Genomic DNA, 15570 nt, shown 5'->3' with positions numbered 1-15570 from the left:
GTAATTGGGATATTTGGGGGGGATTAATGGGCACATAACTCTGCTGTATATAATAGACATAACATCTCATAACATCAAACATACTGTACATGACATATAGTCCATGTTTTAGAGTGGTGTGTTAGAGGTATTCTTTACCAGGTTTTTGCTGTAGTACTCCCAGAGTGTGGCGACAGTGCCATTGTTAGGTTTCCATAGCAGAGACAGACTCAGGCAGCAGTGGACGTGCATTCTGATCTGGTCCTCCTGTAGCGCTCTCTGCAACACACACAGATCAATCAACAAAACAAATGATAACTGTACACAGAAACCATGCGCCCGTCCATAACCCATATCCCCTTTGCGCGAGAGCCTACCTTGGGGTTACAGGTGGACTTGAGCAGCTCACACACAAAACTCCAGTTGTCCTCCAGCTGTTTCTGTGAGACCAGAGCATACATTATATTACCAACAAAAACATACAGTCTAATACGCTTGGGCAAGAAGTTTATATTGCAAGGGGATACGATCGGGACAAATCAGGATTTTGACCATTTCAACTATAAATGGAAGACACATTTCAGAAATTCAGCCATATCTGATTAATCAGGGGGGGGGGGGGGGGGGGGGGGAAATCACACGCCTTTACAGTTTAGGACATCCCTCCTTATAGCCCCCTAATCTCAGGTAGATTACCCCGTTTTGGAAGGCCCCGTTGCGGCTGTATTGTCCCAGCTCAGCCAAGTGAGTGACAAGCCACCAGGTGAAGCCCAGAGGGTCTTTACAATGTGTAGGGAGCACACCGTACTGCTCTGCTGCAGGCTGGCCACTGATCAGAGACTGCAGCAGTGTGTTCATGTAGTTCCAGAAAGACTGGGGGAAACACACACACGTGCACACACATACAGTTGTAAATACAAACACTATGTCAAATTTGATTAATTGCAGATAAAATCCAAATGGTCACCGAATCATAGAGTTACACCAAGTGTGAACGTGTGTATGTTCACCTGTGTGTGTAACACTTTGCTCCTGTGTTCCAGTAAGTGTATAAGTAGTATCCACAGCTCTTTGGTGCAGGTGCAGTAGTAGTGATGGCTGGTCAGGGCCTCAGTAGGCCTTACCTAGAACAGAGGAAAGAGTTAGGAATACCATCGGAAGAGGCTACCAACTCTTACGGAGATGTAAAATGCTGCCTGTAGGTTTTAAATTACCTGTAGGTTTTAAATTACCTATCGATTTCACCCTTTCCAGGCAGTATTATAACCATATGAAAAGTTGTTAGGAATTTTCTTTTTTTGTTTTTCTTCACACCCAACTCTTAGACACAACCACATTGCTTACATCCGCCATGACAGGCTCATTGTCCACCCTTCCTCACAGAAGCCTGGAAGGGATGAGAGAGCCAAGCCTATGGGTTCGTAGCTTCAACCCCGCAGCACCCACACCAATTGATTAATGGACTGCTGAATGTATTTTTATTTTTTTGTACCTTGCTTTGTTTGCTCTTTTCACTATTATGTCCATCTCTGATAAGCTACCAAGGAAAGGGCTGAAAATAGCCTATATTATTATATGTAGCCTTAGGAATAAGGTTCAAGAAATCAATAACTTGCTAACATCAGATAACATTCATATACTAGCTATTTCTGAGAGTCACTTGGATAATTCATTTGATGATACAACAGTAGCAATACAGGATATAATATCTATAGAAGAGGCAGAAATGCTTATGGGGGAGGTGTTGCTGTATATTCAGAGCCATATCCCTGTAATGCTTACATATCTCATGTCAAGTGTTATTGAAGTGTTGTGCCAAGTGAACCTGCAACCACATCTAAAACCTTTTACTTTGGGGTGTTGCTATAGGCCACCAAGTGTGAACAGTCAGTATCTAAATAATATGTGTGAAATTCTTGATCGTGTATGTCATGGGTGTCAAACTCTGGCCCGTGGGCCAAATTTGGCCCGCGGGGTAATTATATTTGGCCCGCGAGACAATACCAAATTACTACTAGAGCTGGCCCGCCGGTATTATACAGCGCATTCACCACTAATACTACGAATCCCATAATGCTCTGCTGTTTTCGCGCGCCAATCAGGACAGGACCCAGAAACGCTCTCTCCTCTGTGACAGTAGTCATAGCAACATAGACGCTACAACTGTCAGCGAGCTAACCCTTCCCAAAAATGGCGAAAAGAAAGGCAGAAAACAGGAGCTTTCTGGACAAGTGGGAGGCAGAATATCTGTTTACATATGTAAAAGACAAACCTGTTTGTCTTGTTTGTGGAGTCAACGTGGCTGTAAGTAATGAGTACAACATTAGACGACACTATGAAACGAAACACCATGACAAATACAAGGACCTGGACATGACTCAAAGGAGCCAGAAAGTAGAGGAGATGAAAAGAAGTTTGGTTTCACAACAGAATATGTTTAAAAAAGCCACATCACAAAGCGAGGCTGCTGTAAAGGCTAGTTATATAGTGGCAGCAGAGATCGCAAAATCAGCCCGGCCCTTTAATGAGGGAGAGTTCATGAAAAAGTGCATGATGAAGGTTTGTGACCTCGTATGCCCAGAGAAAAAACAAGCATTTTCAAACGTGAGCCTGAGCAGGAACACAGTAGCTGATCGCACATGTGATCTTGCCACCAATCTGTATGACCAGCTGATGGAAAAGGGAAAAGATTTTGTTGCGTTCTCCCTCGCTGTGGATGAGAGCTGCGACGCATCTGATACTGCTCAGCTGTCAGTCTTCATCCGTGGAGTGGACTCAAATCTGTGTGTTACGGAGGAGCTATTAGGATTCAAATCAATGCATGGCACAACCACAGGAAAGGAAATCTTTGAGGAGGTTTCCAAATGTGTAACTGAAATAAAGCTGCCGTGGGATAAACTCGTTGGATTAACGACAGATGGTGCGCCAGCGATGTGCGGTAAAAAGAGTGGACTGGTGGGCATGGTTCGGGAGAAGATGCGGAAAGAGAACTGTGCAGGTGAGCTAACTGTTTGTGTGGTTCGGAATACGCAGACGTGCCGTATCACACAGAGGTGAGATGGCCAAGCAGAGGAAAAGTACTGAACAGATGTTTCGAGCTGCGTGAGGAAATATGTCAATTCCTGGAAACCAAAGGGAAGGATACAGCAGAGCTCCGGGAGCAAAAGTTCCTGTGTGAGCTGGCCTTTCTCTGTGACATCTCGAGCCATCTCGATGCGCTGAACCTGCAGCTTCAGGGGCGGATCATCACAGACATGTACGCTGCAGTGAGGGCCTTCAAAACTAAACTGTGCCTGTGGGAGAATCAGATGCTGCAAGGAAACCCTTGCCATTTTCCCTGCTGCCAATCCATAAAAGCGCAGATCTCTACCGCCGTGTTCCCATGCGCACAGTTTGCTGAAAAACTCAGTGTTCTCGCCGCTGAGTTTAGCCGGCGATTTGCCGACTTCGATGCCCAGAAATGCAAGTTTGAACTGCTTAGTAATCCCTTCGCAGTTGATGTGGAAAATGCACCAACCAACATCCAAATGGAGCTGATTGAACTCCAGTGCAACGACACGCTGAAGTCAAAGTATGATGCTGTGGGCGCCGCACAGTTTCCACGGTTCATCCCTGACACAATGCCTCAGCTCCGCACCCAAGCTGCTCAGATGCTCTCCATGTTCGGCAGCACTTATCTATGCGAGCAACTTTTCTCCTCGATGAAGATGACCAAAACAACTCACAGGAGACGTCTGACTGATGAACATCTTCGCTCGATACTGAGGATTTCTTCAGCTCAGAGCTTGAGCCCAGACATTGATGAACTAGCATCCAAGAAGAGATGCCAGGTATCTGGCTTGGGCACATCAGATTAGACCAGTGTGCAATAATTAACATTTTCTTTATGCACTTTTTCTTGCTACAAGGCATGGGCTTGAATGGTTGATTGATTTATTATCATTTTACTTGTAAAATTATTAGCCAGTGGAAAAAGTTTATTTTGGTATTTAAATCAGAAGGCTGCAAATAGAAAAGAGGCATACAATTTTTATTTAAATTTTATTTATTTAATAAATGAATGCCATTGATGTGTTTTTTCATTTGAAATTCGATTTTGCATGTCTCCACTATTAAATTATATATTGTATGGTAATAAGCGATGCTTGTTCCATATTCAATGTTAAAGCAAAACTTGTTTGGGTCCATATTAAAAGGTTAATTTGTTCAATGTTGGCCCGTGACTTTGTTCAGGTTTTACATTTTGGCCCACTGGGTATTTGAGTTTGACACCCCTGGTGTATGTGATGTACACAGAGTGGTCTACCTTCTTGGGGACTTGAGTATTGACTGGTTTTCATCAAGCTGTCCGCTCAAGAGGAAGCTTCTTACTGTAACCAGTGCCTGTAATTTAGTTCAGGTTGTTAATCAACCTACCAGGGTGTTTACAAACACTACAGGAACAAGATCATCCACATGTATCGATCACATCTTTACTAATACCGTAGAACTTTGTTCTAAAGTTGTATCCGTACCCATTGGATGCAGTGATCACAGTATAGTAGCTATATTCAGGAAGCCAAAGTTCCAACAGCTGGGCCTAAAATAGTGTATAAGAGATCATACAAAAGATTTTGCTGTGACTCTTATGTGGATGATGTTAAAAAATAGTTGTTGGTCTGATGTGATTAATAAGGAGCATCCAGACCCTGCACTTGATGAATTTATGAAATGTCTTCTTCCAATTATTGATAAACAGGCACATGTTAAAAAACTGACTGTTAGAACTGTTAAGGCTCCGTAGATTGATGAGGAATTGGTTCAAAGAGATGGGGCAAAAGGAGTGGCTAATAAGTCTGGATATACATCCGACTGGCAGACTTACTGCATATTGAATACTTAATTGGCAAAGTGGTCAACAACGAACTGTGAGCCAAGAAAACAATTAATGAAAGAAAATAATTGCATGTTTTAATTTTGTAAAGTTAGTGTGGGAGAGGTGGACAAATTATTGTTATCGATCAATAATGACAAAACCTGGCATTGACAACTTAGATGGAAAGCTCCTGAGGATGGTAGCTGACTCTATAGACACTGTCTGTCATGTATTTAATCTGAACCTAGAGGAAAGTCTGTCCTCAGGCCTGGAGGGAAGCCAAAGTAATTCAACTACCCAAGAGTAGTAAAGCAGCCTTTACTGGTTCTAACAGCAGACCTATAAACTTTCTGCCAGCTCTTAGCAAACTGTTGGAAAAAATTGTGTTTGACCAAATACAGTGCTATTTCTCTGTAAACAAATTAACAACAGACTTTGAGAATGCTTATAGAGAAGAAGGGCACTCAACATGTACTGCACTGACACAAATGACGATTGAAAGAAATTGATAATAAGAAGATTATGGGAGCTGCACTGTTAGATTTCAAGCAGCCTTTGATATTATTGACCATAACCTGTTGTTGAAAAAAAAACTTAAGTTATGGCTTTTCAACCTCTGTCATATCGTGGATTCAGAGCTATCTATCTAACAGAACTCAAATGGAAGCTTATCTAATGTCAAACATGTAACGTGTGGTGTACTGCAGGGCAGCTCTCTAAGCCCTCTACTCTTTTCTATTTCTACAAATGACCTGCCACTAAACAAAGCATGCATGTCCATGTATGCTGATGATCCAACCATATAAGCATCAGCAACCCCAGCTAATAAAGTCACTGAAACCCTTAAAGAGTTGCAGTCTGTTTTGGAATGGGTGGCCAGTAATGAACTGGTCTTGAACACTTCTAAAACTAAGAGTATTGTATTTGGTAAAAAAATAATTCCCTACGTTCTAGACCTCAGCTGAATCTGGTAATGAATGGTGTGGCTGTTGAACAAGATAAGGAAACTAAATTACTTGGCATTAACTGTCATGGTCAAAACATATAGATGCAATGGTTGTAAAGATGGGGTGAGGTCTGTCCGAAAAAAAGAGATGCTCTGCTTTTTTGACACCACACAGAAAAAAGAAAGTTCTGAGGCTCTAGTTTTGTCTAATCTTGATTATTGTCCAGTCGTGTGGTCCAGTGCTGCACGGAAATACCTAGTTAAGCTGCAGCTGGCCCAGAACAGAGCGGTACGTCTTGCTCGTAATCATTGTAATCAGAGGGCACAGTCCCCAAATCCAGAACAATATAAGAAAGCATACAGTATTATAGAGAGCCATTATTGCATGGAACTCTGTTCAATCTCATATTGCTCAAATAAACAGAAAACATGGTTTCAAAAAACAGATGAAGCAACACTTCACGGCACAACGCCTCTCCCCTACTTGACCTAGATAGCTTGCGTGTATGCATTGATATGTAGGCTACATGTGCCTTAAACATTTTTTTTTTTACGTAGTTTTGTCCTTGAGCTGCTCTTGTCTATTAATGTTCTGTATTATGTCATGTTTCATGTGTACCCCAGGAAGAGCAGCTGCTGCTTTTGTAACAGCTAATGGGGATCCTAATAAAATACAACAATACACCACCCACCCACAGAGAGATGGGAGCACAGCGTCAGCCATAGTGTGGTGCCCCTGTAACATTCTTAAGGGGTTTGCCTCAAGGCTTACTCAATGGTTAGTGTTGTTAAGGAACACAACACACACGTATAACCCCATGCACAGTACCTTGCTGTATTTGCCCATGGCCATGCCCGTGAGGTCAGAGAGCAGGTTGCAGAGATGCTCCTCAAACAGGCTGTTGTTGGTCAGGTTCTCCCCTGTCAGGTTCACAAACTGGTGGGCGTACACCACCTGACCTGCAAAGGTCAAACAGACAAATAAGAATGCAGTAGACCTACAATACACTGACAATACCAGCCTGACAACACCAGCCTCAACTTATTTTATTTTTCTCTCTCTTCATATTGTGTATTTCAGATCCGTTTTCGATTTTTACAGTACTGCATATGCAATTTGTTTTGCCTTGGAAGATTACCCTACGATAGGTTAGACGAGATCCTAAATAACAACAAGAAAATCAACACATACCTTGCATCCTCTGCCCCAGCAGGTGGAGAATCTCCAATACTGACCAGTGGATGTCCAGGTGGAGGTGTAACAAATGCCAGGAGGGAGGAAACAGCTGAGGGGAGATATACAGTAAAAGCATACCAGGGTGTATTCACCAGACCTGGGTTCAAATACTTTCAAATATCTAAATGACTTTCACATACTTACGAAATGTAAAGGAACATTTTATGTATGTGCTTTTCTAATAATGTAACTAATTGAATGAATCCTCACTATCTGCAAGTTGGCAGTACGCCCAGGCCCTTGATTTGAGAACGAAAGATATCTCAGTTTCAAGGTTTCCGCCTAGACAAGAAGCCTCCTGGTGTGTTGGGTGTTGCCTCGTAGGGTCTGTCACATGCATGACCCAGTATTGGTCAGTCACATGAATGAAGCAAATGTTAATGATGAATTCATTATGAATGATGAATAAGCTAAATCATGCAAATATAACTTGTCTGCAGTATATTAGAGAACTAACGGGACTTCCCCAGGTAGAGCTCCTGATCGACATGTATACTTGGTGAATTGAGTTGGTTGGAACCTCTCCAGGGCGCTGATGATAAAAAATTATTAATTTAAGATTGACTTTGAGTGCCCCTGTGTAGAATTTCCACAACAGAAGTAAGTATTGAGATATATTTTCTTTGACAAGACAAGTAGTTGAATATTTTCATGTATTTGGAAATACACTTGGAAAGTATTTAAAAAACTTAAATCCACTGACTCAAATACACTCTCACGCATTTAACCCAGGTATTTGAAAATAGCCTTTGAAATAAGTATTTGAACATACTGTCAAATACAATTTGGCAGACTATTTGTTTTTTACATTCAAATACTCAAATAAAAATAATTGTTTTTTTGGCTGTGTATTTGAATATTCTGTGTATTTGAATATTGAAACACACAGAAAAAGTATATTAAATACCAGATACTCAAATACACATATTTGAACCCAGGTCTGGTATTCACTCACAATATTCATGCTTTTTGTGTGTGTGTGTGTGGGGGGGGGGGGGGGGCTACCTTGCCCTGGTGCTGTATGGTGAGGGCACTCTGGATGTTGGCTGGCAGGTCTTTGAGACGCCCTATGAGGAGGGTGACCCCAAAGAGCTCCTCCAGCAGAGCAGAGGGTAGTTGAGCCTCCAGCTCCACATAGGGGTGACAGGGGCCCTCCTCCAGGGAACAGGTGGGCTCCAGGTACCTGCAGGGTGCAGAGGTCACATAGGGAATCACAGAAAAGTCAGGTGTCAGACCTGAATGCTGATCCTTTGACCTTTTAAACAAAAAACAAATCCTTACACTGTTTTACTGGAACTAGATATGTATATGCCTAGTAAATATAGCCTATGCCCTAGGCCAGGAACAGTCAGTGAGAATCAGTAATAACTGACCAGCAGCATTACCTGTATAGGAAGACTTTGACATATTGGAGAAACAGCACACATTGTTGCCTAAGGTCTTCTGCCTCATAATGGAGGCTGCTGGCTTGGCCTGAAACATAGCATTGTCAAGTACATACAGTACAATGAAAACAGTAAAAGATTTCCCCATTACAACAACCCAGAAAAAAAAAATCCAACCACCACCATACCAAATCTAATCACTTCATACTTGGTTATCACCACAAAGCTTTATCAAATGTCAACTTATGAACTCCTCACAAAACCATGAGCAGCAAGGTACACATTAAGTTAGCTTACCAAAGTCATGAGAGCTGGACTGCACCAGGGTCTCTAATTTAAGAAGCTTTTGCCTGAAAGGTGACAACAAATTGTGACATACTGACCTCAAAACCCTAAGAATGAGAGACAGTGAGGCAGTTCTACATAGTCTGAAATAAATGAATGACACTCCACACTATCTGGCTGTATTCCCACCTGAACAGGCCAAACAAAAGCTTGGTCGATTCCACCAGAGCGGTCTCTGTCACCCATGGGAAACCAAAGATATCCACTGTGTCATCTTCGTAGTCTGCAGGGGCTGGGGCCAGACGTAACAGCAGCCTATGGAAGACAATAGTAACTTAGATCTGCTGCAGCCTAAAAGACACTGAAGACAGGGAGTTTTCCCTCAAACAATATTGTTGGTAATGATTCTGTTGTATTATAACAAGGTCAACATGTTATTATTTCTGTCCACTGTTGTCAGCTGTCCAATCTGACGATCGTTTGAGTTACTATGCGTCACATTCGGTATGCAAGTCCCACCTATTTCCTGGATCATGTCCTGTTATTGAATGGCCTTCAAGATTATATTGTCAAATTCATGAAAACGCAGTAATTTAAGATATATATTATATTTGTATTCTTGGAATAATTTACTCAATCAATCACAAATCTTCATGAAAGGCATCAGGTAGAAGTCAATTAATCCACAAATACTAATATAATTTTACATATCTTAAATTACTGTGTTTTCATGAATTTGACAATATAATCTTGACAATATAAATGCAACATGCAACAATTTCAAATATTTTACTGGGTACCAGTTCATACAGTGCCTTGCGAAAGTATTCGGCCCCCTTGAACTTTGCGACCTTTTGCCACATTTCAGGCTTCAAACATAAAGATATAAAACTGTATTTTTTTGAGAAGAATCAACAACAAGTGGGACACAATCATGAAGTGGAACGACATTTATTGGATATTTCAATTTCAAATTGGGCGTGCACAATTATTCAGCCCCTTTACTTTCAGTGCAGCAAACTCTCTCCAGAAGTTCAGTGAGGATCTCTGAATGATCCAATGTTGACCTAAATGACTAATGATGATAAATACAATCCACCTGTGTGTAATCAAGTCTCCGTATAAATGCACCTGCACTGTGATAGTCTCAGAGGTCCGTTAAAAGCGCAGAGAGCATCATGAAGAACAAGGAACACACCAGGCAGGTCCGAGATACTGTTGTGAAGAAGTTTAAAGCCGGATTTGGATACAAAAAGATTTCCCAAGCTTTAACATCCCAAGGAGCACTGTGCAAGCGATAATATTGAAATGGAAGGAGTATCAGACCACTGCAAATCTACCAAGACCTGGCCGTCCCTCTAAACTTTCAGCTCATACAAGGAGAAGACTGATCAGAGATGCAGCCAAGAGGCCCATGATCACTCTGGATGAACTGCAGAGATCTACAGCTGAGGTGGGAGACTCTGTCCATAGGACAACAATCAGTCGTATATTGCACAAATCTGGCCTTTATGGAAGAGTGGCAAGAAGAAAGCCATTTCTTAAAGATATCCATAAAAAGTGTTGTTTAAAGTTTGCCACAAGCCACCTGGGAGACACCCCAAACATGTGGAAGAAGGTGCTCTGGTCAGATGAAACCAAAATTGAACTTTTTGGCAACAATGCAAAACGTTATGTTTGGCGTAAAAGCAACACAGCTGTACACACCATCCCCACTGTCAAACATGGTGGTGGCAGCATCATGGTTTGGGCCTGCTTTTCTTCAGCAGGGACAGGGAAGATGGTTAAAATTGATGGGAAGATGGATGGAGCCAAATACAGGACCATTCTGGAAGAAAACCTGATGGAGTCTGCAAAAGACCTGAGACTGGGACGGAGATTTGTCTTCCAACAAGACAATGATCCAAAACATAAAGCAAAATCTACAATGGAATGGTTCAAAAATAAACATATCCAGGTGTTAGAATGGCCAAGTCAAAGTCCAGACCTGAATCCAATCGAGAATCTGTGGAAAGAACTGAAAACTGCTGTTCACATATGCTCTCCATCCAACCTCACTGAGCTCGAGCTGTTTTGCAAGGAGGAATGGGAAAACATTTCAGTCTCTCGATGTGCAAAACTGATAGACATACCCCAAGCGACTTACAGCTGTAATCGCAGCAAAAGGTGGCGCTACAAAGTATTAACTTAAGGGGGCTGAATCATTTTGCACGCCCAATTTTTCAGTTTTTGATTTGTTAAAAAAGTTTGAAATATCCAATAAATGTCGTTCCACTTCATGATTGTGTCCCACTTGTTGATTCTTCACAAAAAAATACAGTTTTATATCTTTATGTTTGAAGCCTGAAATGTGGCAAAAGGTCGCAAAGTTCAAGGGGGCCAAATACTTTCGCAAGGCACTGTATAAGGAAATCAGTCAATTTAAATAAATTATTACAGACAGAAATACTACTCAGTACTTTTTTTATTCAGTGTATAATCCACTCTACTGTATAAGAGTAGAGACATTACATTAGGCACTTGCCATGACACATGACAAAACACCGATCGCCATGGTAAATACAGTATGAAAGTCCCGCATAATTCATGTATCATGTCCCAGTGTTTTTGAATGGCCTTCAAGAATACATAATACATTTTTAAAAAGCAGTCATTTAAGATATGTAAAAAATTATATTTGTATTAGTGGATTAATTTACTCAATCAAACATAAATCTTCATAAAAGGCATCAGGTAGAAAGAAGTCAATTAATCCACAAATACTAATATAATTTTACATACATCTTAAACAACCACTTTTTTATTAATTCGATTTTATATTCTTGAAGTCCATTCAAAAACACTGTGGGACACAATCCATGAAGTAGGCGGGACTTTCCTTCTGTATTTACCATGACAAGTACCTAATGTAATGTCTCTGTACTCTTATACAGTAGATTATACACTGAATAAAGGAGTACTGAGGAGTATTTCTGAATGTAATAATTCATTTAAATTGACTGATTTCCTTATATGAACTGGTACTCTGTAAAATATTTTAAATTGTTGCATGTTGCATTTATATTTTTGTTCAGTATAATATTAGCCTGCCAAGATATGCCTTAGCAGTGTGCTCATTGAGACGTTACCGTTTCAGGGAGCCCCTGCCAATATAACCGTCAGATGACAGTGGCCAGGTGTCATCCCGACCCGGGTCAGATGCACAGGAGAAACAGGGTGGCAGGGCTGGGGTCAGCTCACACTGGCTTTCCCCTGCGAAGGGTGACACCGGCGGGGTCAGCGACTGGCTGATGTCCTCTTCCATTGTCTTCACTTTAGAGAAGCGACATTAAAGACACAATCTGTCATTTCAACAGTCTGGCCATGGCACTTTGGTTGGGAAGATGAGAAATAGGGCTGGGGAAGTGTACAATTCATAGTTAGAGCTTACTGTTAGTAAGTTACGTGCAGGGAATGACAATCAATGTTTTATCAATATAATCGTTTTTGAAACGATACAAATGACAACATAAACAATTAAACAACACATCTATAAAAACGTACACGTAGTTAGCCAAGTTAACCTTGTAATCTTACAGGGCTAATGTTGGCCAACTTCTAACGTTACTTAGCTAGCTAGCTAACGTTACAGTTCCCTGAAATACTAACGTTTGATTTGTATAACTAACTCCTTGTTCTATCTGCGCCGTGGTTCACTACCAGTAGCAGTTACTCTGAGTCTTGACTTTATGCCCTGCCGAGAATAACATCGTCAAAAACACCTACATTAGCAGCACTGTTGAATAAACTGCAGTTACACCATTAAATGAAACGCCAAGTAAAAAAAAACAGCTTGGTGTGGTTAACGAGCTAGCTTAAATCCAGATGAAATCCTGGAATCCTTTCTGAACGCTCTGTCTGGTGTTTTCACTTCCGCCTGTCTCTCCCGCGCAAAAGGAGCACACGAGCTACGCATGCGCAAAGTCGGCACTGCGACCGAAATCTCCGGGATAATTGGTCCGAAGTTCTGTCGAGAGGAGTGACGTAGCTGTTAAATTGTAGCAAATACGTTACAGTTATCATTCAATTGTTTTAAAAAAACAAGATTACAAAATAATGATACGCCTTTATTTTTTTACATTTTATTTCACCTTTATTTAACCAGGTAGGCAAGTTGAGGACAAGTTCTCGTTTACAATTGCGACCTGGCCAAGATAAAGCAAAGCAGTTCGACACATACAACAACACAGAGTTACACATGGAGTAAAACAAACATGCATTAGAAAACTAAGTCTATATACAATGTGAGCAAATAAGGTGAGATAAGGGAGGTAAAGGCAAAAAAAGGCCATGGTGGCGAAGTAAATACAATATAGCAAGTAAAACAATGGTAGATTTGCAGTGGAAGAATGTGCAAGGTAGAGATAGAAATAATGGGGTGCAAAGGGGCAAGATAAATTAATACATTATGGGGGGAGGTAGTTGTTTGGGCAAAATTATAGATGGGCTATGTACAGGTGCAGTAATCTGTGAGCTGCTCTGACAGCTGGTGCTTAAAGCTAGTGAGGGAGATGTGTTTCCAGTTTAAGAGATTTTTGTAGTTCGTTCCAGTCATTGGCAGCAGAGAACTGGAAGGAGAGGCGGCCAAAGGAAGAATTGGCTTTTGGGGGTGACCAGAGAGATATACCTGCTGGAGCATGTGTCACAGGTGGGTGCTGCTATGGTGACCAGCGAGCTGAGATAAGGGGGGACTTTACCTCGCAGGGTCTTGTAGATGACCTGGAGCCAGTGGGTTTGGCGACGAGTATGAAGCGAGGGCCAGCCAACGAGAGCATACAGGTCGCAGTAGTATATGGGGCTTTGGTGACAAAATGGATGGCACTGTGATAGACTGCATCCAATTTATTGAGTAGGGTATTTGAGGCTATTTTGTGAATGACATTGCTGAAGTTGAGGATTGGTAGGATCGTCAGTTTTACAAGGGTATGTTTGGCAGCATGCGTGAAGGATGCTTTGTTGCGACATGGGAAGCTAATTCTAGATTTATCTTTGGATTGGAGATGTTTGATGTGAGTCTGTGTAACAGTATAACTTTAAACCGTCCCCTCGCCCATACCCGGCCGCGAACCAGGGACCCTCTGCACACATCAACAACAGTCACCCACGATGCATCGTTACCCATCGCTCCACAAAAGCAACGGCCCTTACAGAGCAAGGGGAACCACTACTTCAAGGTCTCAGAGCAAGTGACGTCACCGATTGAAACGCTATTTAGCGCGCACCACCGCTAACTAGCTAGCCAAGAGTTTACAGTCTGTCAGCTCAGATTTAAATTTGCAACCTTTCAGTTACTAGTCTAACGCTCTAACCACTAGGCTGCCCTGCTGCCCCAGCACTGAATTAGCCCATGTCATCTAACATTTTTATATTGGTAAATTAGTATAGTGGCCAGCTATCTAAATGTAGTAATCATGGTCGAATTACCATCCGAGGACCCCCATTGATTTTGTTAGTCAAACTCACTCAGATATCATTTTAAAAACAACAAATATTTCTCTCCACCCTATGACAAAATGTGTAGAATTGCAGAGAAATGGCAAAAACATATCTGTCCCATGGCAAAATGAGTAGAATTGCACAAAATTAACTAAAACTTAAAAAACAACAACAGGGGGATGGTAATTGTTTTCTCACAATGTGGTTTGGTGTGGTGGGGTCGGGGGTTATGCAGATGTGGATACACACATCCTCGAGCAACTGCGGCCCCTCATGATGAGTTCATGTTTTTCTGGCCCCCACCTCCATCAAAGTTGACAATATCCCTGGTATAGTTGATGTAATGCATTTTATTTGTATGTCATTTGTAGCCTTGTATGAAAGTCACGTCCTATGCCCTTCCTTCCCCGACAGTCCGTCTCTTGGTGTCCCCATCTCATTAAAAACAGTACAACAGTGAAATAAAACTGGACCCAGGTTAACCCTAATTTCCATATGCAGATCTGCCTGTGCGAAATGGTGTCTCGCCATCTCACCACGCTTGCATTCAAATGCATATTCACATATTTTCTAAAATAATTTTTGACAGGAGCAGAATGTTGTTGTTTGCTGGAGTAGTTTGTGACGGGATTTAATTCGCTTTCGTTTGGATACATGCTCGAGAACTAGGGAATCTATAGGCTAGATAAATCTACATACAACCGTGTGTTTATACCACTGGGCGAATTTGTATGAATATCCCCCTATACACCACAGGTAGAGACAATAAAGAAGACCGAGAGACATTGAATTGGTTTTGTTTGCTTTGTGAGGCAACGAATATGTTTTACATAACATCAAGAGATCCAGACCCAAAAGCAAGCACACAGAGTTGTCTTGGATGTGAAGGTAGGTTCCATCATTTCTGCTAACCTTTCTTTGGAGAGAGGGGAGGGCAATTTCAACGTGTGTATATTAATAAATCCCCTTCCTACAAGGGAGTGGGTAACTTAAGTCTTTCCAAATGGTCCATTATGTTGTGAGATGCTCAGTTGTGAGATGAATTCTGTAGTTTTATTGTGAGATCAATTCTGTCATTTTATTCAGGAACATTTCTGGCTATTTTTGTTAAGGGAAGCCAAATTTGTTAAGGGGGGCCCACTTTCCGGGAAAAACATTTGGCAGCAAAAGGAACATTTTACAGTTTTATTAAAGCAAATGTATGCAATTCCACACCTTTTTCCATGGGACAGAGAGAAAATGTTGCAGTTTTAATACTAATTTCCTGCAATTCTACACATTTTTTTCTATGGGGTTGAGATAATTCTTTTCAGTTTTTCATCAAATGTCTTGCAGTTCTATACGTTTTGCCATTGGATGGAGAAAACATGTTGCCATTTTAAAGCTAATTTCCTGCAGTTCTACATAT

At 41.4% G+C, this 15570-nt stretch overlaps 1 protein-coding gene across 3 annotated transcripts in view; it reads right to left on the bottom strand.

Moving 5' to 3' along the window:
* Positions 1-12596, bottom strand: part of LOC139405968 (MMS22-like, DNA repair protein) — a 36449-nt gene extending 23853 nt beyond the window's left edge. The window contains exons 1-12 of one of the 3 annotated variants that reach the window (XM_071148425.1): positions 12453-12596; positions 11816-11999; positions 8877-9002; positions 8700-8752; positions 8403-8490; positions 8023-8200; positions 6973-7066; positions 6610-6740; positions 990-1103; positions 676-852; positions 357-419; positions 139-258 (exon numbers count right to left, since the gene is read on the bottom strand). In XM_071148425.1, the coding sequence (XP_071004526.1) occupies positions 139-258; positions 357-419; positions 676-852; positions 990-1103; positions 6610-6740; positions 6973-7066; positions 8023-8200; positions 8403-8490; positions 8700-8752; positions 8877-9002; positions 11816-11991 (1320 nt within the window). In that variant the 5' untranslated portion in view covers positions 11992-11999; positions 12453-12596. Of the gene's footprint in view, positions 1-138; positions 259-356; positions 420-675; positions 853-989; positions 1104-6609; positions 6741-6972; positions 7067-8022; positions 8201-8402; positions 8491-8699; positions 8753-8876; positions 9003-11815; positions 12084-12335 lie in introns of all 3 variants that reach the window. The other 2 variants (XM_071148426.1, XM_071148427.1) reach the window with 2 other exon arrangements.
* Between the last annotated feature and the right edge of the window lie 2974 nt (positions 12597-15570).

Source organism: Oncorhynchus clarkii, chromosome 3, assembly GCF_045791955.1.
Source record: "Oncorhynchus clarkii lewisi isolate Uvic-CL-2024 chromosome 3, UVic_Ocla_1.0, whole genome shotgun sequence".
In the NCBI taxonomy this organism is placed as follows: Eukaryota; Metazoa; Chordata; class Actinopteri; order Salmoniformes; family Salmonidae; genus Oncorhynchus; species Oncorhynchus clarkii.
This window is presented reverse-complemented; position numbering and strand designations above follow the sequence as displayed.